Here is a 24130-nt window from a genome sequence, read left to right as displayed (position 1 = left end):
GTTACGCAGGAGTTCGTCCAGATCCCGAGAAAGTTGTTGTCGTCGTCGCACAGTTTCCAACACCATCAGAAAAAAAGGCAGTCAGACATTTTCTGGGTCTCTGTGCATATTATCGGCGGTTTATTCCAGATTTTGCGCATTGCTTCACCTTTAACTTGTCTCACGAGGGATGACGTTGCATTTGTTTGGGGCGACGAACAGGAATCTGCTTTTAATGACTTGCGGCAACGTCTTCACACGACCCCCGTGCTTGCCCATTTTGATGAGATAGCCCCTACAGTGCTCCATACTGACACCAGCAATGTTGGCCTCGGAGCTGTGCTTGTGCAGTGCCAGGACAACAAAGAAAGAGTGATCGCTTACACAAGCAGAACTCTGTCACCCACAGAAGCAAATTACTCGACCACTGAAATGAAAAGCCTCGCCGTGGAGTGGGCAGTTATGAAATTTTGCCCATACTTGTGCGGCTGTCCATTCAAGGTTATCAGTGACCACCATTCGTTGTGTTGGTTAACAAGTCAGAAAGATCCTTCCGGGCGATTGGCACGCTGGAGCCTTAGATTACAGGAATTCGATATAACGATGGTGTATAAGTCGGGAAAATGGCACGGACGCAGAAAGCCTGTCTCGGTCACCAATAGAATCGGCTGTTTCTTTTGATAAAGAGACAGCGTTCCTCGGAATTCTTGACACATCAACCATCACAGACCACCAGCATGACAATCCTGAGCTACTTGGCTTGATTAATTATATAGAAGGACAAAGCCTGAATGCGCCCAAAGCCTTTGCAAGAGGACTATTGTCATTCTGTCTGCGAAACAATGTCCTTCACAAAATGAACTTCTCGTGAGACGGGTCCACCTACCTGCTTGTCGTCCCTACCACTCTTCGTTCTGAGGCATTGCAAGAGTGCCACAACGAGGTCACATCTGGACATTTAGGCTACACACGCACAATGGGCAAAGTTCGAGGGAGGTATTACTGGCCTAGACTCCTCGCTGTCGTGAAGCATCATGTTTGGACCTGCCTCGTTTGCCAGCGGCGCAAGTTACCTCCAACTAAACCAGCCGGTTTGCTACACCCTGTCCAGATCCCGGCAACGTCATTTGACCAGATCGATATGGACCTTTTGGACCCACTTCCCACCTCTAGGGTTGGTAACCGCTGGGTTATAGTGGCGACCGACTACCTTACTCGCTACGCCAAGACAAAAGCCATCCCATCCAGAGAAGCACAGCAGAGGAGGTGGCCTGGTTCTTTATAGAGAACATTGCGCTGAGACACGGTGCGCCGTCAATCGTTATAACAGATCGCAGAAACACATTCAGGGCCGCGCTTTTAGATCATGTGTTGGTGCTCAGTAGTACTATTCATCGCAAGTCGACAGCTTACCATCCACAAACCAACGGGTTGACTGAGCGGCTTAACAAAACTCTGCAAGACATGCTTTCAATGTATGTGGACATCGAACACAAAATCTGGAACGAGATTCTCCCTTACAAAACGTTTGCATACAATACTTCTAAACAAGAAACCACACGGATGACCCCATTCAGCGTTGTTTACAGACGAGACGTAAGGACGATGTTGGACGCAATGCTGCCACACGAATGTGATGACAACGAAATGAGTGCTGACACGTTTACTCAACGCGTAGAGGAAGCCAGGCAGCTCACACGTCTGCAAATGTACCAACAGCAAGAGTACAATGCAGGTCGCTATAACCTACGTCATACACCTGTAACGTACGAAACCGGGGACAGGGTATGGGTAAGGACGCCTGTATGAAGACGGGCACTATTCGAAAAGTTGTTCAGATGATACTTCGGACCTTATCAAGTGCTGCGACGACTAAGTGACGTTACCTACGAAGTCCTCCCGGATATCCCAAACTGTACAAGGCGTCGCTATATATATATATATATATATATATATATATATATATATATATATATATATATATATATATATATATATATATATATATATATATATATATATATATATATATATATATATAAAGAGAGAGAGAGAGAGAGAGATCTTCAGTTACTGTGAAACAATCTGCTTACATTGAACCGCGACAATATATATATATATATATATATATATATATATATATAAAGAGAGAGAGAGAGAGAGAGATCTTCAGTTACTGTGAAACAAATAGAAAAAAGGTATATGCCTATAAAGACTGTTAATTTGTCAACAGCTAATATCAATGTTGCTGCTGGCATTGTTATACAACTGAAGACAACTGGTTATATAAAATATGTATGATTGTTCATTGTGTGTACAATATTTGTACCTATCTTCATTTAACATCATTTTGTAATGTTTCACTAAATGAAAAAGTTGCATCACAGTCACCTTCGCTCCAAATGCTTCGTACAACATCGATTCTCATGGTACATGAGATCTGCTGAATTTATTCTTCTCAATACATGTATTAAATACACTTGTGTGCCAACAAAAACGAAGCGAGTTTCGTACATGATTTGTGAGCAGCTCTTATTTTGAGTCCATTTGTTTCTGTGAGTTTTCCAGATGTTTCTAGTTTCTTAAATAGAATGTCTGTGTACCAAATAAAATCATCATCGAATTTATTTGTGAAAGTTAAGAGAATTTTGTGCTTTCAGCTACCCAAACACAAAACCACCAAAGTAATCACAGTTTCCTACTTGAAAATATTTAAGGCCAAGTTTCTGTCACCTGATTTCAAGATATATGAAGCTCAGAAATGAAGGACCCTATTCATAAGCTAGTTGAGATCATATGGGCCAAATAACTGCATGTGTTATGAAATGTGAAAGTTTTATTAGAAAAAAGCTCAATATTCCTGAACAGCTATAACAGTGTGAAGGCTGTAACATTGCTGTTAGGATGACTCTACCAAAGCATTACAACATGAGAAAGTGCTGATGAGTCTAAACTTCATGTGCAGCGACAGTGGAAGCTGACATGGTTTCGCAGGCAGGATGAGGTGTGATATAATGTCCTACGAGGCAATATAGATTGATGTTAGCTGTTTCTTTTAATAAAGTAGTGGATCAAATGATCTCTACAAGATTTTAAGAATATAGTGATATTGCTACTCGATCATTCGTCAGTCACTCTGGAATGTGTTTAGTATCTCATGATGAAGCATGCTGCATGGTTTCTAATTGTTCATGGTGAGTATATTAAATAAGATTGCTCACAGAATGTGTCTCACAGAATGTGCGAGCGTTTTTTCAACCCAAGCTTTCGTAGTCCAGCCGTTTCTTTCTAGAATTATAACTGGATCATCTTCGTTCAGTGGTGGAAGCAGATGCTTTAATTGGCCAGCTTGTGTATGTTTCTCGACCTCAGGAGCCTGGCATTCAGCAAAATTGGGCAGTCATCCCCTCAGCTTTCTGCCCATGAGGAGATAACACGGTGCTCTCTCATCTTTCATTGGTATAGTATGGAGAACTTTATTGAAGTCCTGAGGATCAGTCCAAGACTGATGCTGGCTGCTCCCACGTCGGGACAGAGAGGCCTAGCAGCTCTGCCGCCACACGGGCCCTCTGGAGAGCCCTGAGTTGGTCCGCCAGCGCGTCACTGCGCAGCATTCGCTGCCACCATTGTTCACCGTGAAAAGCTGTGCCAGCCATTGCCGAGCAGTGTCAGAGCATGTGTACCATATCCTGTAATTCAGAAGACCAATACATAAATCTTCTTTGGCAAACAATGTCTTCTTGATCAAATGCTTCATTACTTGCACTTTCTTCTCTGCTAGACCGTTTGAATGAGGAAACCCTGGACTTGGAATTATGTGCCTTAACTTGCACTCTCTGGTGAAGAAGCGAAGTTCTTGTGGAACAAACTGTGGCCCGCCATCTGCACATACTTCAAGTGGAATTTCATGGCCCACAAAGATTAGTCCAAGTTGATCAATTAGATGGCGGCTCGTCGATTTCGAAAGGCTGTAGAAAGGCTGCACCTAGCGCGAAGCTAGACGAGTCTGCTGTTATTTTCTACAGTCTTTACGGATTGAATACTGTGAGCACAAGTGCAATGAATAAGAGGTCACCCAAGTAAAACAGTCAAACTGTTCCAGTCAAACAAATGATGATGTTTTAGCAATGCACTTAAGTTTCGAGTCCTTTCTGACAAGTTCGATATGAACCTGCCGAAATAATTTACAGAGCCTCGCAGCTTCTGCACTCCTTGCTTTGACATAGGTAGTGGCATGCTACCAACGCATTTGACTGTGCATCTGGTTTGACCCCGTCTTTAGAAATGAGGTTACCCAAAAGCTTCACTTGCTCAATGCCAAAAACGCATTTTTCACGATTGAAGGTGAGACCCTGCAGCTGCTTGTACTGCTTTTAGAATGCCCCGGAGACACCTGTCATGCTCTTCCTGTGTTCTGCCCTCACAAGCACATCATCAATGTAGATGCACGTTCCTTCTAGGCCATCAAACACATTATTCATTGCCTTCTCAAACACTTCACTTGCTGTTCGAATTCCAAACGGGAGCCTAAGAAAATGGTAGCGTCTGTACACTGTGCCAAAAGTGCAAATTTTTTGATGAAGTCTTGTCCAGCGATACTCGGTAAAATCCACAGTTAGCGTCTAATTTGCTGAACACTTTGGCTCTCGCTAGCTGCGACTCTATTTCATCTCGGGATAGAAGCAGATAGTGTTCCCGTTTTAAGCAACGATTACCATGCCGAGGGTCCATGCAAATGCACACACAAACCGCCGTCCTTTTTTAGTGCTACAACCAAAGGACTTATCCAGTCTGAAGGCTCCTCTACCTTTTCAATGGTGTGGTGTTTTGTGCACATAAGTTCAGCCTGCATTGGCTCTCGAATTAAGTGTGGAACCCGACGCACTGGCAACACAACTGGCGTCGACCTCTTTTCGAGGCGTAGGCTGCAGGTTTCCATCAAGCATCCCAAACCGTAAAGTCGCTGTGGAAATTAGCTGACAATCGTGGAATCCCTATGCTCTTGAACCTGCAGGCACTGTGCCCTTTAGATCAGCCCGAAGCGTTCACAAGTGTCCAGTCCCAAGAGTGCTTGCTTGCCTTTCTTAACGATGAAAAAGTCCGTTGACTCCTCGATTTCACCAATTCTTAGCGACAAAGTGATGACTCCAAAATGCTTGATTACACCACCATTCTAGCTTGTCAATACCATTGCAGAAGGTCGAGTTGTTGCTGTCTTGCCGAGCTTGAGAACCAGAGAGTGGAGAAGTTTGGCCTGTGTGCCTGTGTCCACCTTTAGCTTTACATCATGGTTGGCCAGTTTCTTGTTGCCTACCTGTCTGGAGTTTTTCTATACGTCATTGACGTTCACAAAACCTGATACTCGTCATCAGATTTCTCAGTTTGTTCCTGTGGCGTGTTATGACAGCCAACTTGCTAAACGCTGTTTCACGCCTTGCAACAAGCTGCAAAATTATTCTTTTTGTGGCAAACGCCGCATGTCTTGACCCATGCTGGGCATGTCCTTGGTGGATGCCCTCGCCCACAGTACAGGCAATCCTTTTTTGGCGAGCTCAATTGGTTCCCGTTGTATTTTCCGTACAGCGTTATCCGAGATTCGCTATGCTCCCAAGCTTCGTTTTGACTCTCAGCAACTTCAGCCATTTTGCAGCACTCAGTTGCTTTCTCCAGCGTGAGGTCCCACTCTCGCAGAAGTCTGGCCTTCAATTAGCTGTCTTTCATGCCACAAACCAATTGGTCTCGAACCATCAAATTTTTCAGCTTTCCAAAATTGCAGTACTTTGACTTTAGCTGACCATCTCTCAAAAATTGTTCAAATGGTTTGTCCTCAAGCTGCAGGTGTGTTATAAAGACATAGTGTTCGTACACTATATTTCACTTCCGACAACAGTACTCCACACACTTCTTCACAATCACATCGTAGGCCTCACGTTGCTCATTTGTCAGCTGAAATGTCTTAAAATAATGACTGCTTCCTGACCTGGAACGTGAAGGAAGGTTGCCGCTTTCTGGACCTTTGCCTGTTTTAGCATTGTTGCTGTAGCCTTGGAGTATAGCTCCATTCGTTGACAGAATTTTGTCCAGTTTTCTGCAGAAACTTTGGAGAGCAGCAGACGCTTGGGCAGTGGCAACGCTTCCATGGTGGCGTTTCAGCTGGCGGTACGCCTGGGCTTGTATTTCTGACTTTGTGCGTAGACAGGCAGACATGAGAAATCCAAAACAAAAGTGGTTTTATTGTTGTAGCGTCTTCTTTTTTACAGTGATCTGGCCTCACGGTTGTTAGACCAGCTACACAATTTCAAAGCACTCCCTTTCCAAATAAAAACAAAAAGTGAAATTTATATTTTTGTCAACTTGCCTATACAATAGTTTTAGCGAGATCAACAGTGAAGAGCCAAACATTTTACACCAACAGCTTTGCATTGGTGTAAAGGGCTTGAAGATAGACACATGCTCAGGACAGCACATAGTTTTATTCTATTTGGATTTGTACAAAATGTAATTTCACTTTTCATCACAGTGTTTTGCTTTATTACAGTAAGATGTTGACCATGTATATGCAGCACATTTTGGAAAATTCTTTTCACCCTGCTTAGTTTTCAACAAGAGCATGCAATCCATTGTAGACCACAATTACACAGAAGCCTGCCATGCAGCCTTCTCTTTAAACACCACTTCTACGAATGATATTGTTGTACAGTACTGTTAAAGTATAGTAAAAATAACATGAGGGCCTCAACACCATTTAAAGGTGCACGACCAGGGCAGCTTGCTTGAGGGAATGCTTATTAGGCAGAATAGAGCATGATAGGTAACAGTTGGTAGTGGTACGGTTGTATACCGAAGTAGTAAGCCTGACAACCATTGTTTCAAGATCCAAAACCCTTTTGCTTCAAGGAGCCTTACAGAAAGCTCCTAGTACAATAAGCAATTGCCAGTTTGCATACTTTAAAGCAAGCTCCTTTTGACATGGACATAGGTATACTACTGCTTGTAGTCAATGCAAAAAATTATGTACATTTTTCTCGCACAGTGTGTAAAAGTTGAAAGCAATAATTACAAATTAGTTTTACTCACGCTCATTGAGGTTAGCAATCTAAGCAAATTGTTGCACTATAAGCATTCGAAGCTCTGTCAATCAAGTTATAATTATATGTATCACAGCACATATATGAATACATTTTTATACGGGCCCCACAAAGTATTGGCAATGAACCTACATGTGGTGTCCAGGAATAAGCTAAAGAGCTACCTAAAGCAAAAATAATTTCTGTTCAACACAGAGACCGCCAGGTGGCGCCGAGGAGTGCACACGCATTCACATCGGCTCCATCAATCATAGTACCTAGCAGCGGTTAAAATCATGTGACTACCAGTGAAACTACGGGAATTGTGCAGGAAGACGTCAGGTACACGCTGACACCACCTTTTTGGACAAGCGATCCCAGTTTCCTCTGGCAAGTGAAGACCTTCGGCAGAGCATGCCAACCCGCCACGCTAAGCCTCGCAGCGAAGCGGAACGCTGAGTCCTGGCAGCCAGCTCTCGGCCGACGCCTTGCACTGCACCTGCCCGAACCCCAACAGACAACGACCCGGAACTAGCCCAGGCACTTATGGACATGGATGACCAAGACATCGAAACCCAAGTGAGCTCTGCAGTGGACGCCAACGAAGATTTCCTTTCACCTGATGAGGTGCTACAAGGAGAATGTACTAGCGACGCCGAGAACAAGGAAAAAGACTCTGCGGAGGAACGCGACGACGAAGCCAAGAATGGTCAGTGGTAGGTAGCTATGTCATTGCGACAGCGAAAACACATCAGAAAACAAGAACGCGCCGCGAGTGATGACAGCGTTGCTCGAGGCGAAACTGAGAGCAACAGCTCCGGCGCTAGAACGCTTGCAGAAGAGCAACGCGGAAGAGCATCTGATAGGGGCCGGCGACGAACGCGCGCGGTGCCGCTGCCCAAAAACGATATGAAGATTATCATGCGGCCCAGACCAGGGTTAGTTGTGAAGGAACTGAAAGCATACCAGGTTGCGCGAGCGATAGAACATGCGAGCGGTGACCCGGAGGCCTGTAACAGCCACAAATTTCTGCTTCGCCTTCGCAACGGATCAAACATAATTATTGCAAGCACTCCGTACGAAGATGTAGCAGAAAGGATCTTGAAGATAAAGACACTGGAGCTCAATGGCACCAACTATCCCGTGAACACCTACATATCCACTCCTGCTGGATACCTGAAAGGAGTGGTACACGGATTAGAACGCGAAACGCCAGAAGCTGAACTCCTGAGCCATCTCCGAGTGCGCACTCAAGGAGTGACAATTGTTCAAGCCCGCATGCTCGGACAGTCACAAACTGCAGTGATCACGTTCGATGGACCAATACTGCCGCGCTTCGTGTATTATTACGGTAGCGAAATGCCGTGCGTGCCTTATCAACCCACACGGCAGTACTGTAAACTCTGCAAGAGCCAGGGACATAGGACGGATGTTTGTCCCACACCAATGACAAAGGCGTGCAGTAACTGTCGCCTAAGAGACCCACCTGAGGACCACACTTGCAATCCAGAATGTGCCCTGTGCGGCGGACGCCATCCCACGGCGGCATCGGAGTGCACCAAGAAACTCAAACGCGTCCCTCAAAAGGGCCGGTCGCTGCTGTCGCACCAACACAGCACACCAAAAACCACTGGCATACTCAAGAGACGCTGGTTCAGCACGGACCGCGAGGACTCAGCACCACCAAGCAGGGCCCGTTCCAGTTCCCGGTCCAGATCTCGATCTACATCCCGATCCAGGTCCGGCTCTCGAGACTGCTCCAACTCCAGGAATGGTGCCCACAAGCAGGCCCAAGCAAAGCAACAACAGCACAAGGGCAAGAAGGCGCAGAAAAAGGAAGCGAAGAACCAGGTGAGCTGGGCAGCAAAATCCTCCCAACACTCACACCAAACACCACAACTCACGCGCTTAGAACGTGAGTTAGAGATAATGCGGGTGAGAGTAGGTGACCTAGAACGCGAAAATAGGGAACTAAAAAAGCAACAAACGCAGCACCCGCAACAAAACTCTATACCCACCCAGAGTGGCCAGAAATCGCAGACGCAACCGAATGCAGGAGGTGACTCAATGATTACGTCGTCGATGCTGAAAGAAACATTAAAGGAAGTTATACCGACAGTTATAGAGCAAGTAATGATAAATGTCGATAGAAAGCTCGAGATTCTGGACAAAAAAATCCAGGCACAACACGTCGAATTCACGAAAGCCTTGCGAAAGCATGCCACAGGCATCAACATCAGAGAAAAAGCTGAGAAAATTTACAACAGGCCCGGATTGTCGGGCATGAACCAGGAGACGCATAATGGCTAATCATCAAACGCAGCGGTCAGAAAAGTGCGAAATATGGCAGTGGAACTGCCGTGGTTTCCGGCGGAAAAGAGGGCAGCTGTTGCAGCTGGTCGCGTCGCAACAAAAGCCACCTGCTGTCATAGCAGTCCAGGAAGCCGGAACACAACCAAAATTACGGGGCTACGAAACCTATAGTACCGGGGACGCAGAATGGAAAGTTTCTACATTAGTCGATAACTCAATTACAGCAATATGTCATCAGCCCATTGAAGAGGCGGATATCCCGCATATCATAACAGAAATAACCTACAAAGGAAGCCATGGAAAGAGCGCCTTCATACTTAATATCTATAGTCCCCCAAGACAAAAGAGAGCAACATTCGACAAGCTCTTTCAAGAGACAGCAAAACTGGCGAAAGGGAATCCATTAATCATAGTTGGGGACTTTAATGCCAGGCATGCAAGCTGGGGATATAAGATGCAAGACACCAAAGGCAAGAATATCGCAAGACAAATAGAGAAACTGGAAATGACTCTGTTAACTGACCCTGCAATACCAACGAGGATAGGCAACAGCGTATCCATGGACACAAGTCCGGACTTGACGATAGTACAAAACTGCCACAGCGTGGACTGGTACAACACCCTTGAAAACCTGGGCAGTGATCATTACATACTAAGCACCACAATCCGCACCGGCCGAATCCGCAAACACATCGGCACAGCCAAAATTACAGACTGGCACGCATATAGAAAAGCGCTAAAAGCGCACGTGACCGCCATAGACGACTTGGACGAGTGGTGCAAAGTAATTCGAAATGAAAAGCAAATGTACACCAAAACTGTCGCCAGAACAGATGATACCCCTGAAGTAGACGCTCACCTTCTCCACCTGTGGGAAGCAAGAAGAAACCTCACTAAAAGATGGAAAAGGCAAAAGCGAAATAAGAAACTCAAAGCGAAAATTGAAGAAATAACGCAGTAAGCCGAACAGTACGCTAATCAACTCGCGACAGCCAACTGGGAACAATTTTGCGATTCACTAAATGGAACCCTAGGAACAGCAAAGACATGGAATATCCTAAGAGCCATGATTGACCCTCTGAAAACTAAACGCGAAGGACAAAAATCTCTAGAAAGATTATTGCACACATATCTAGGCACAAGAGATGACCTGCTTCAAGACATCTATATTAAGTGTTTTGGCGCCCGAGCCATCACAGCCCCTTACCAGGCTAAATACACTGGGCTCCCAAACTCAGAACTGGATGCACCTTTCACGCATGCCGAGGTCAGAGCGGCAATCGTCAGCATGAAACGCAACACAGCGCCTGGGGCAGACCAAATCACCAATGCCATGATTTGCAACATGAATGACGAAGCCATAACAGCGCTTCTAAACTTCATTAACCAACACTGGGTGAATGGCACTATACCACAGCAATGGAAGCATGCTGTAATAATTATGATACCCAAACCAGGAAAGAAATTGGCAATAGAAAACCTCAGGCCAATCTCTCTTACCTCGTGCTTAGGCAAAGTGTTTGAGAGATTAATAAATGCCAGACTTCAACGGCACCTTGAACAAAATAACTTGTTGCCAAACACCATGTTGGGTTTCCGCTCGAACCTTTCGACACAGGACATCCTTCTGCTTTTAAAGGAGGAAGTACTAACAAATGTTCCAAAAGCAGGAGAAAACATTGTCATGGCCATCGACATAAAAGGCGCTTTTGACAACGTAAGCCATAAGGCCATATTAGATGGGCTAGCAGCGACTAACTGCAGTCAAAGGACGTACAAATATGTACAGAACTTCCTTACTAAAAGAACCGCTGTTATCAGATTAGGAGAACACGAATCCAATGTCTTCCACCCACCGAGCAAAGGCACACCACAAGGCGCTGTGATCTCGCCTACGCTTTTCAACATAGCCATGATTGGTCTAGCCCAAAAACTGGAAGGTATTCCCGACATCCGACACTCCTTCTATGCGGATCACATCACTGTATGGACAACCAAGGGTAGCTTGGCGGAAAAAGAAGAGCGGCTTCAACTGGCAGCTAAAACCATCGAAGATTACACTAAAGAAAGGGGGCTTCAGTGCTCAGCAGACAAATCGGAACTCATTCGGTTCTCCAAGAGTAAAAAACAAAGGACAGACCCGAGCCTCCGCCTTGAGGTCAAGCTAGACGGCAATATTATTCCAGAGAAAACAACTGTTCGGATCTTAGGGATGTGGTTACAGTCCAATCAGCTATGTCTCCACACACTGAATATGCTTAAACGAAAAGCTCAACAAATTGTTCGTATGATAGTTCGAGTAACGAACAATCGTGCTGGACTGAAAGAACAAGACGTGCTTCGTTTGGTAAAGAGCTTAGTCATCAGCAGACTAACATACTCGCTACCCTACCACAACATGAATAGAGAGGAGAAAGAAAAAGCAGACAAAATAATAAGGATGGCGTATAAAGCGGCTCTGCGACTACCACAAAGCACTTCAACTGCGAAGCTATTAGCGCTCGGATTTCACAATACATTTGATGAGTTGGCTGAGGCACAAGTAACCACCCAGATTAACCGCCTGCTACAGACGACAACCGGCAGAAAACTTCTTCAGAGGATCGGCCTCGGCGAACAAGTACAGGCACATGGAAGAGCTAAGGAATTGTCGTGCTCAGTCAGAGCCTGGTACAAAATATGCCCCCTACCGAAGAACATGGACCCAGTTTTACATGCTGGAAGACGTAAAGCAAGAGCCGTTTACATAGATAAACAGACAAAATATCTGAATACGGCGAGATTTACTGACGCTGCACCATATCAGGCAAATGCAAAGAACATGGTGACCGTGGACACAGACCGAAAAGGAAACGTCACAAGTTGTGCCTCCATAGCCCAAGCCTCTATCACAGAAGCGGAGGAGATAGCGATCGCGCTGGCAATCAAGGAGGGCAGGGAGCGAAAAGCCCCAATGACAATAATCACAGACTCGAAGGCTGCATGTAGAAATTACGAAAAAGGTAGAATATGCATGAAGGCCTTCCAAATTCTAACCAAAGCTCACAAGGACTTCCCAATTGAATACACCCAAACCATTATCTGGGCGCCAGGGCACGAGGGCGTCACCGGGAACCAGTTTGCGGATGTGGCGGCTCGAGGCTTCACAGATTATCGAGCTTCCTTGCACACTGCAATAGAGGATCCAACGCCCCTAGACCCTAACTTTGGTGCAATTCTTCAGTATTACAGGGACAATAGAAAAGTGTATCCAGCACCGCATAATAAACTTACAGCAATGAAATCGGTGGCATCACGCAGAATCCAAACAAACACATACACGAACTTACACAGGCTGCATGCATTCTACCCCACAGCATACAAAGATATATGTCCGTGGTGTGGGGCCACACCAACTCTGTTTCACATCACGTGGGAGTGCACGCATCACAATGAAGAATACCACAACATGAACAACACAGAGGAACAATGGGAGGTGCTGCTGTCCAGCTCGGCCATTGTTGATCAGCGCTGGCTGGTCCAACGGGTAGAGATGATGGCTAGGGCCAGCGGAGCCGTAGAATAGGGGCCCGACCATTTGGAATGCTCCCCGTTATGCGCAAATAAAGTTTTCTCTCTCTCTCTCTCTCTCTCTCTCTGTTCAACACACCTTTCACTCAATTTCTCACTATCATAAAATTCGTACCTTTGGTGACTCACATTTTGAAAATAAATGGCACACACTATTCTGATCTAACTGCACTGGCTCAGAACATAAAGGGTTAGGCAGACAGTGAGACTGTCATTAATAATGTTATTGCTACTGCACACACATTAATATATATCACCTAAATTCAACAAGTTTACACTTGCATGTACTTCAATTCTAGCAATATAACGGATCTCATTCAACAATGTTTAGAAATAACACAGAAGTTTGTTTTCTATATCAAGCAACTGTCCAAAATTAGCATAGAAGAGGATGATCAATAAAAGTAATTACTGAGAAACCTACTTTTCGCTCAGCAGTGTAAAAGCTGTTGCTTAAATGTATAATGTTGCTTCAGGAAATTAAGCATGCTAGTGACCAAAGTGATTTGAACTAAAGCCTCAGTCAAATTTCCCATTGGTGCACTTAATAGTAGATACCTTGAATGTACAAAAAAGTGCATTTTTACCAACTTCCCAAAAGAAACATATAGTATATGTAGTTATATGCTGGGCTCTTCAGCACTTAAAGGGCCAGTAAACAGCCCTGAGGTCCAAAAATTTTTAAGAGATATATGTGCAGTTTTTCTTTGCAAACATGTTGCCACAAGAATTTTATGAATACGAGCTATATTAAGGAAGTTACAGGGGTTAAAACATCGGTCTAAGCTAGTTTAAAATTTTCGCGTGGCCTCGCCCCTCTTCTCCCTTCAATGAAGGGGAAGGCGTAGCCCATCGTAATGACCCCGCCCACTTCGGCAACGTGACACCACGTCAGCGATTGATATCATCGGCGAACTTGATCAGTCGCAACGCACTTCTGCTTGCTGCGAAGCGTGGTTGATTGTTTACAGTTTGCCGCACCAGCCGCTGGTCAACCATGTAAGCGTCAGGTACAAAGTGTTGACCACAAACCATCAGGTCCCCGGAGTATGTCGCTGGATGGCCGATTCACTTTAGCCATGCAGCGCGCAAGGCCCCATCGTGAGGCACCCAGTGCCGATGCTTCTCCGCTGCCCAGTCGCTCGATTTGCAGCCGACACCAGAGCAACACTTTTTACCCGTGTTGCTCATGTCAAGGGCGAAGTACGATCATACGTGTGCACAGGCACTGTAGTTGAGCGAGGAGCGTACACGTGAACGCGACAACTTCGAGGCTGGCTCTTTCACCACAATGCCAAGAAACAAGGGGCAGCTTTGTAGCTGTTGGGTGGGAACAGGAACTGACGTTGACTTCACTACTGTTTTTTCACACCTGATTTAGACGAATCGGCGAGCTGCGTGCTACGTCACGTCGCCGATCGCTGAGTTGATGTCACTGCGGGTGCAAGGGGGTTGGTCACGTGTAGCGATGATGCGCGGGAATCGTTTTTCGAAATAGAGGCTCTGCGCAGTGCGCGGCGCTGTAATATTCAGAAAATATGATCGCTGCTGTCTAATCAATGAATTGCAGAGCTTGTATGGGGGGTAGAAAAAAAAAGTCTGAGCCTGTTCACTGGCCCTTTAAAGAAGTCACTAACCGCAAATATTTAGGTGTCACCATTTCTAGTAGCTTGTCCTAAAACCTTCATGTGCAGAACATCCCCTACCATTTGAGAACAGTGCTTTCTTAAATACAAATTTCAACATGCTCCAGCCTCTGTTAAACTTCTCACTTATTACTATTTAATTTGACCAAAGGTCGAGTACACCTGCCTTGCACAGGACCCCTACATGCATTGTAACATAAAGAAACTTGAGAGAATTCAGACAGGCTATCTGGTTTGTTTGTAACAAGTTTCCAACGTTCGATTCACTAACTAAACTAATGCACTATAATTACGTTCCAACAATAGAACCGTGTCAAAAAAAATTACGGATTGACTTTCTTTTATAGTTTGTTACTAAGACAATTGCACTCGACCCGACAGTGTATCTAAGTTCACTAATGACAAGGCCTACTTGCCAACATCACCGAAATGCTCCAACGCCTTGTTTTGCCCAAACTAATTTATTCAAATACTCTCTTTTTCCACGCACCATTAAAGATTGGAACACCTCATCTCTGTAAACACTTTATTATTTTACTTTTTACGCTTGCATTTTTTTAAGAAGGCTTGTTTTACTGTTTCTTCAGTTGTATGCCCAGAACTATATCATTCAGCTTACCATATTATTATACCTTCGCTGACCTAATGTAGTCTACACACCCTGCATGGGCTGTCTCTCTACAGTATGTATTAAATAAAAAAAGTTAAATAAATCAAATGCAGATAGAGCAGAAGTGCCCAAAGTGCAACTAAACATTCAATGTATACTATCAACGAATTGTCCTTGTCCACATGTGTGCTGTCCCACAGAGTGCAGGGCTTCTCACCATAATCTCGTCAATAACTGCTTCCTCAGCTGACCTACTGCAATGCACTTCCCACTTTGCCAGTACCATTATTGTTGCTAGTGTAGTTATCAGTTGTGCAGAATATTGCTTTGATAAGTTCCGTTTCCCAACTTGCATCACTTTGCTTTTGTTCCAAACCATAACAGATCTTTCAGAGTTTAATCATAATGTGAACATGTGCATAATCCACTGCAACAGTGATGATGGTTATAGCCACTGTTGTAGCACGATCAAGATAAGAATGGCACTGAACTTGGGACTGAAATAATTAATTAAAGATAAACATACTGACTTCACAGCACATACACAGGCCAGACCCGTAGCCAGGATTTTTTCGGGGGGGGGGGGGGGTGGAGGGGAGGGGGTTACATGCTGAAGACCTTGACAAACCCATATTTTCTTTATTTATTCTCGGTAAATACCCCCTCATCCCGTTTCAGGGGGCGCCCAGGCCCCTACGGCACCTTCTCTAGCTACAGGCCCAAGGCACTATTCCACTGTACAAGATATGTATTGTCTTCTTGTTTACACTGTTTATGAAGTGTTCCAAACACTAAACTATAACGTGTATGCACTAAGCCTCCAATGCAAGGTGGCGACAGGATGATAGGGCCACTGTGCCATATTGTTGGTCATGCATCATCATGAACATACTTCACAGTTGACATATCAACACGAATGCAGCATTGTTTTATGCATGCTGGGGAGAATTCTTTCTTATTAGACAGTGTCTCTGTAGTGAGTGCATCTGCTTGCTGTGGCCAGAGTATGTTGAGTTGCACCATTATGATGATCTGTGCCATGATTTACTTTAACATCCACACAAACACAAGAATGAAGCCTTATAACGTAGCCCAGGCTGGTTTCTTTGCAGTGTCCAGATGTGATCAAGCATGAGTGACAGGAGAATGTGCTAGCAGTACTAAGAACAGTGCAGTGAGTTTCCACATAAACTGGCAAATTGACTGCACCGTGACTTGTCAACAGTTATGTTTGGTGCCATATAAGGTTAAAATAGCACAAACTTGTTTCTTGTGGCAGCAGTGCATCATGGCCACACCACATTAAACCCAGCAGGATTAGTTCCGCTAGACGCATGCATGGCACGCTGTGCTTCTTGAGTTGCACAAATACACTACCAGAAAACAACCGCACGCAAGTAGGATTCCTTTTCTTGTCATAGCATTAGATTACCATAGTTCAGCAATCTGCCTAAAGTTTTCACAGCTTGCTGCATAACAAAAGTGATTTAGGAAAAACAGGGTAAGTCTACATTCCAACAATAACCACACCGTCTAGAACTATGACACATGGCTGTTACACACAGCCACAAAATAAGTAATTATTACTCACTTTGGATTTCTGGACGAAACGCTTGTGTTTGCAATGGGGTCTTGCAGAATGACATGAGGCAGCACTTCTACATTTCACTGAACGTCCTCGTCTCGGTTTGAGCGGGTTGGCATACAATATCTGCATGAAACAGGTGCACTTTTTCTTTATAGCGGCAATTTTTCGAGTTTATATAAGCCGTATGTACACACATAAACACGTTGCTGTCGAAGTAAGCACCACTCAAGCAGCAAACAAACTATCACACAAAATGCTGGGGCCACATAAATCATGACCAACAATAAGGCTGCATCTGTAGATGATGCCAGTGCATGCTCGCTATAAGTGATAAAAAAAAACGATCAAAAAGCAGGAACTTGAGCTGTTTTACAGGGATTCATCGTGAAAGAAGGTAAGGCATACAAACATGAACACAGGAGAATAGTACAACACAAACACCAACTGTCAGCTGAGTGTACCATGACGCGAACCAAAGTACACAAAAACGTATCTATGTAACATGAGGTACAGTAATGCCACCTCCACCTATTGGTCAGGCACACATGCCTGTATGTGCAAGAGAAAACTGTTGAGTTAATTCCTTTTGTTATGCAAGATAACTGCAAGATGGCTTACAGATGCACTTCCGCTATGTCAGGCCTCAATCACTAGATGTCTTCCTTCATTCTTGTGTCTGTATAAAACTTCGCATTCATGAAAAATCGGTGTGCACCTACTTTCCCAACAATGCAAAGAAAGATAACAAGGAGAACCTCCGGTTAAGAACCTTTTGTGCTCCACTAATCTTCGATTAACAAAACAGTCTCTCAACATATAATAATAATTTCTGGGGTTTTACATGCTAACACCATGATAGAATAATGAAGCATGCCGTTGTGGAGGGCCCCACAAATTTCGACACCTGGAATTTTGCAGTATGCACATAAATTTAAGCACACGGGTCTCTATCATTTTTGCCTCTATTGAAAATGCAACTGCTATGGTTGTGACCGAGTGTGCATGCCTATGTGGAAGCAGCCACAGCAGAAAGCAACTTTATATTTGTGCATCTTAGCAAGTGCAGCAGAACACAGAAGACAGAGACATGCAAACAGGATTTGCGCTAGCTATAAACTGTAAGTTTACTGACGTAATATTGAGGAAATGTACAAATGCACGCAGAACCCACAAAGAGGTGCAGACAACTGGAATGTCACTTCATATAGCTCTTTCTTTCGCATGCAAAGCCAGTGAAGGTGTCCTTACACCTTAATCAGCTTCTACGCAGATGCAGTATCTTACAGATTCCTCGAGCTTTCTGAGCATACTGCATCAGTATCAAAGCTGATAAATTTGTGAGTACATCTTCAGTCGCTTTACATGCAAAATAAAACGCCAATATGAAGCGACATTGCAGGTATTTGTGTTAGTATACTCGGCAACAACTTTTCTTGAAAGCACTGTGGAAGCTACAGTACTAAAGCACATTCCTGCCACCACATCAAAAAAAAAAAAAAGTACTTAAGTTTAGTGATAATCTTCCCATATGCCAAAGTGAAAGAAATGCTGCTTTATTTATTATGAGACTGAAACAGTTGTGACAAGTCGTAAATAAAGTACACTGTCCTGTTTGACTGATATGTACTTTACTACACAATAAAGCGTTATGATTACGACTTTTTTTTCTGATGCTGTAATGATTGTCTCAGGAAATACAAGGCCTGCCTTCATACATATATCAAATCATTGCAGGCAGTGCGGGTGCAAATATGTGCATGACAACACTAGGATTTTAGGTGTCGAGTAAATACAAAAACCGAAAGGGATATTTTATCAGCATTCTATGTTAGTGGCATACAACACATCAATGCACCTGTCTGGTAAGAAGATGAGCTTGTTAAAGCCTGTGATGACTCATTAAGATATTGTATTATGTCATGCATGGCTGCTTCACGCATGCTTTTGATCAGCTGGAAGTGCCAGCCTGTACAGTCATTTTTTTTGTCTGTGCTTCATGTTTTTCGCTTGTTATTATCCAATTTGAAAAGCTTGGTGCCATGCTTCATGAAACTTCTGTTTGCCCTCCCTTCCCCCCCCCCTTTATTACCTGTTTATTCTTTTTATTTACAACAGAGCATATCTTACCTAGGTTATAGGGAGCTAGAAACAAAGTTAGAGTTGTAACTACTTCGCACTTTCTTTAGCCTGTGCGATAAAGAATGGACATAAGGAATGTCTATGACTCGCTTCTGTTACTAATTCTTCCGCAACCACTTTCACATTGACGAAAAGATTAAAATATTTAGGCATTCAGTGACAGTGGTTACAGGAGTGCGAGGACTATCTACTACCAATAGGGCCGTAACTTGTGAATTACAAGAGGCATTCGAGATGACATGATGGTGATTTCATTTATTACAACCTTAAGATGCTTGGATGAAAAATTTAGCGATGGTTTAGAAGACCTACTTAAGTGCTGTCAGCCCAGATGGTTCATTATTACGCATATAAATAGTGCTACAACACTCTGAGAGAATAATTTAGTAAACTTCAACTCTCCTCCATTAACATTTGATTTTTCACACACTGATGTAAGGGGTTCAAATTCGTTACTACTGCAAAGACATCAAGTAATAATCCACGTAACAAAATAATTTAATAGTCACATCGGCTGTCTTCCAATTGCAGGTGTCACACGGTCACTTTTGATTGCGACCGGGCATGATACGGATAGAATGTCACAATAGTGATTGGCTTCTAAACGCACTTTGAAGAAGAAATGCTTTCAGACGCCGGATCCTGATCACTTTCAGGGCCGATTATGAAGGAACCAACCACAATCAAGAAATTTGGTTTGAATCATGCCCAATTGCGATAAAGAGTGACCGTGTGACACCGGTATTAGCCGCTGTCGCCTTTTTTTTTTTTTGCCATCTGGGTCTGAATCCTACATTGCTATTCAACTGACGTCAGCGCTATATACGATCGTGTTTAGATCGTGTAGCAACCATTAGATCGTTGTAAGAACGACAATTGTTGATCACGAAGGCGGTCCGGATCAGCCTTGGTCACCATCAGAAGTGATCCATTGACATTGGGTATGCCTATCTTACTAAGGTAGAGTTCAGTAAGGGTAATAATCTTAGAACTAAGACAAATCATTTTTGGACATTAACACAATCTCAGAACTAATGCAAACCATTTTTTTTTTTTGCATAGAAACGACTTCTGTCTCTCCGACAGCCTCGACTTCATATACAGATGAAATTTCCACGAAAATTCGACCGTATAGCCACCAAGTTCGTCTGTGAAAACCAATTTCGCACTTGTTTAATAATACAGTCCGACACAGATTAACAATCAGTCACAAAATGGGGAGATGCCGGGATTAGCCTGCGTCCTAAAACGCTGGGTCGGGGAGGCATGGTAGGTGTTCTGTGGCGTGGTCACAGCGTGGTCAATATACCGAAAATACGCTCAATATGAGTACCTAGCCAATCCACTAACCGCCTGTGCTTCCAACACAGAGCTTCTTTGGCAACACCTGTCTTATTATTCCTTCAAACGTTCTTCAGCTAATGAAATTTAGTTGCTAAATTTAAGCTGAAACAAAGCAGCGCTCACCTTGCTTTTTTAAAGACTGGAAGCAGTGTTCTGGCTAGAATCAGTGTTGACGTAATTGCCTTGCTCTAGTAAAATTATAAAAACCTGGTACAAGTACGTTTTTTGTTGTTTAATAAACGTTGAAAAAATTTTTGTGCGTGTTTATGCGTGCGTCGCGTACAATTTCAATCCGCATATGGTCACCAATGGTTTTGTGCATTGGCTAAAAGCTGTAAATTGGCCGGATCGCCGAATGGCTTAAAAACTTGATAAAAACGGCGGCCTCTATCTCTACGATGGCTTCCGAGCCGCGGTGTGCTGTCGAGTTGGGATTTGTAGAAAAACGCGACGCATGGGCTCTGAAAAGCAAGTACTTTCCAAGCAAAGTAGGTGGGAAACCAGCTTGGCTCCACCTAAGTGATGTTCCACGTGGCAAACGTATTGCCTGCAAAAACTGCGGTGAGCCGTGTGTTTTCCTTCTGCAAGTGTACGCGCCACGTGACGATGTCGACTCTGCTTTTCACAGAACTTTGTTCGTATTCATCTGTGTTGCTCCCGATTGTGCTAATAAGCACGACGCTGGCAGTTTTTTAGTGCTGCGGTCTCAACTGCCGAAAGAGAATCCGTTTTACAGCAGTGAACCACCTGTGGAATCCCCCGACACTTCGTGCAGTCCGTCGGCAGAAGATTTCTGTAAAATTTGCGCCGTATGCGGCGCATTGGGCGACAAAACGTGCTCCAAATGCCATAGCCGTCACTACTGTTCCAAGTCTCATCAAATATTGGATTGGAGAGACGGCCACAAGGTTCGTTGTAACCCCCAGTGCACCGACGGCTGCGAGAGGACTTCAGCTCCACTGTTTCCAGAGTACGAGCTGGTTACAGAAACGGAAGACGACGCTTGTGGCGACGACGAAAGCTGTAAAACAGACCAAGAAAGGCTCGCAGACTACAGCCAGTATTTGACCAGTCATCCGGATAGTTCGAATGACGGGGCAGATATCGTGGACCTGGACAAGGTGGCAGCAACCTGTAAAGACAAGGCATTCTGGAAGTTCAAAAAGACCATCGCCAAAGCCCCTGATCAAGTGTTACGCTACAGCTTGGGTGGTACGCCTCTCCTGGTTGCAAGTAGAGGTGGCCCTCAAAGCGTGCCTTGTTGCTCCTGTGGTTCAGAGAGGCAATTCGAATTTCAGGTTTTGCCTCAATTGCTCAACAGCATTACAGAGCCTTCAGTTGATAGCTTGGACTGGGGAACATTATTAGTTTATACGTGCAAGGCCTCCTGCGAAGACGAACCGTACAGAGAAGAATATTTGTGGAAGCAAAATTTCTCAGAGGAATAGTTTTCAACCTTGCATAATTAAACACGTGCGTGTGAACTGGAAACACGCGGAGGGATGTCGCAGTTTTATGATGAGCCTAGCTCGTCCTTTTTAATAAAAGAAATGCTACTAACCCAGCAAAGCCCCTGTTCTGGATACACATCTGCCTTTGTGGAACAGTGGCTACGGGCTAGCGTGCTGATCCAAAAGTTGTAGGTTCCATCCTTGCTATGGCAGTCGCATTTCAGTGGAGGTGAAATGGTAGAGGCCCACACACGTTAAAGAACACAAGGTAGCCAAAATTTCTGGAGCCCACCGTTATGGCGTCTTTCATAATCATATCATGATTTTTGAGATGTAAAACCCCAGATATTATTAATACCTAGTGTGCCATTGTGACATAATACCATCGTGATGTAAAACCCCTGATAATATTATTATTACTGTCATGGATATCCACAAAGTCATGAATGTGGGTGTGAGGGGACTCCATCGATATGTGTGTGACCATTGAGCACATACATTTATACCATGACATTTGCTTTGCACAACAAAAAAATGGTTTTTCGAATCATTTTCTTTTAGATCATTTTAGATCTTTCAGATTTTTTTCTCTTACACCTGCAACCAGTTGCCTGCGATAAGAGTCATACTTTTGAACAAGACAAGGGGAATTCTAAGGACTATTTTTCTCTCGAGATGTCACATTCTCATTTTTGTTGTAGACACAGCATTCACATTTGTTCGTTAGGTACTTCTTATGTGGTAATTGTTAGAACTAATTCATAGAAATATAATTTACAGAAATGTAGCTGCTTTGGCGGCATCAAATTCCAACCACGGCAGCTACATTTTCGATGGAGGCAAAAATGCTTGAGGCCCAAGTGCTTAGATATAGGTGCATGTTCATGAACCCCAGGTGGTCGAAACCGAAGCCCTCCACTACGGCATCTCTTATAATCGTATGGTGGTTTTGGGATGTTAAACCCCAACAATTATTATTCTTGGAAATAATGTCCCCATACTTTCCTTGGCTTGATTGTCTGTTGATGCTCATCAATGCACTTTTCTCCTGTCAGCTACATTTTATCTAATCCAGGCTGCTTGCAACTATAAAAATGCATACAAAATTGGTACAAGGAGCAACTTAAATGGCTTTGATTTTGGGGGCATGAGTGTGTAAGTTCTCAAAGTTGAGATGAGAAAAGAAGCTTGAATTTAATATGCCTGCAGAAACAATGATACGATTATGAAGCATGCTCTAGGGGGGGTGGGGGGGGGGGTTCGGATTAATTTTCACCACCTGGGGTTCCTTAACATGCTCCTAAATTTAAATACACAGCTTACTGTGCATTTCGCCCCCCAGAACTCATCTGCCATGGCTGGGAATTGAAACTGTGTCCTCGAGGTTAGCAATAAAGCATCATAGCTGCTGTGCAACCATCATATATCAACGGAACTATGGTGTGATTTGCAGGTGATATTTTATAATTGGCTGTGTGTTGAATGACAGTAACAATACAGATAGTTTGGTCACTACCTGACTTTTATAACTAGTTCATAAGGCTATGTTAGATGGTTATGCAATGTCCCATTTACTCATATATACTCAACCTCATTTGTTGTTTCAAAGTGCATATATAGTATTGAGAGAAAGTAGAATGTATGTTTGACGCAGATTACTAGAGGCATGTGCATAATCAAAATTTCAAATTGAATTGTTACTGTTTTTTGATTCCTATTAGATTTGAGAATTGGCTATTAAAAGTTGTTGTGTAGTTTTATGCAAATATATATGGGATCAAAACACTTGAAATCTCAAAAAAGGCAGAACAATGAATATGAAGGCTTTCCAATGATCAAGACGATTCTGTAGCATGATAATTGTAGTGGTTGCACAGGGTTACTGATTTCTGAGCAAAGCACGAATTGTGTTCCTTTTGCGCAGTAATTTCTAATCACATCATAAGAAGTGCTTTCTTTTGGGCAGTTAAGACAAAATTTTTTTCCATATTATTGTTTGTCTAGTCTTGCTGCATTATTTCGTGCAATGTGTACTGGCATAGTAATACACTTCTCTGCTTCAGTGAAAACAACACTGGACATGAGCCTACTGATCACTGACATTATTATTTTTCCCCCTTACGTTTCAGAGCAGTTTTTTATTTACAAGCTTCTCAGTAGGTTGGAGGACAACACATGCATCTGAGAATGCATGTTCTTTCAACTGAAAAATTATGAAGGAATGTACTGTCAAGAGCAATAGTTTGCGGGATGTGCAGCGCGTGGTGGAGTGGCGGAAAACTGCATTGCTGCGCCGCCTATTGTGCCACAGTGTGGTGTTGAGGCTACCATATGCGGCCTTAGTGATTAGCAACAGTGCGCTTAGACAACGTGCGGCTGCCAGATCTAATCAGAAGCCGTGGCTGATAAGCTCAACACCATGG

The 24130-nt window shown here is 43.8% G+C and overlaps 1 protein-coding gene and 1 long non-coding RNA gene across 4 annotated transcripts in view; one reads left to right on the top strand and one right to left on the bottom strand.

Annotated features, from left to right (window-relative positions):
• Window positions 1-20546, bottom strand: part of LOC119176395 (uncharacterized) — a 50001-nt gene extending 29455 nt beyond the window's left edge. The window contains exons 1-2 of one of the 3 annotated variants that reach the window (XR_012886958.1): window positions 20380-20546; window positions 16777-16896 (exon numbers count right to left, since the gene is read on the bottom strand). This is a non-coding gene — a long non-coding RNA (uncharacterized LOC119176395). The other 2 variants (XR_012886956.1, XR_012886957.1) reach the window with 2 other exon arrangements.
• Window positions 20547-20624: 78 nt separating this feature from the next.
• Zfrp8 (Zinc finger protein RP-8) lies at window positions 20625-21825 on the top strand. The gene has a single exon (XM_037427656.2). The coding sequence runs from the start codon at window positions 20655-20657 to the stop codon at window positions 21702-21704; it is 1050 nt and encodes a 349-aa protein (XP_037283553.2). The 5' UTR covers window positions 20625-20654; the 3' UTR covers window positions 21705-21825.
• The last annotated feature ends 2305 nt before the right edge of the window (window positions 21826-24130 follow it).

This window comes from Rhipicephalus microplus, chromosome X, assembly GCF_043290135.1.
Source record: "Rhipicephalus microplus isolate Deutch F79 chromosome X, USDA_Rmic, whole genome shotgun sequence".
Classification (NCBI taxonomy): domain Eukaryota; kingdom Metazoa; phylum Arthropoda; class Arachnida; order Ixodida; family Ixodidae; genus Rhipicephalus; species Rhipicephalus microplus.
The sequence above is the reverse complement of the archived record's forward strand: the minus strand, read 5'-3'. Positions and strand labels throughout refer to the sequence as shown.

Coding starts and splice junctions, on each gene's coding strand:
- Zfrp8 (XM_037427656.2), top strand. CDS start 20,655: ATGGCTTCCGAGCCGCGGTGTGCTGTCGAGTTGGGATTTGTAGAAAAA.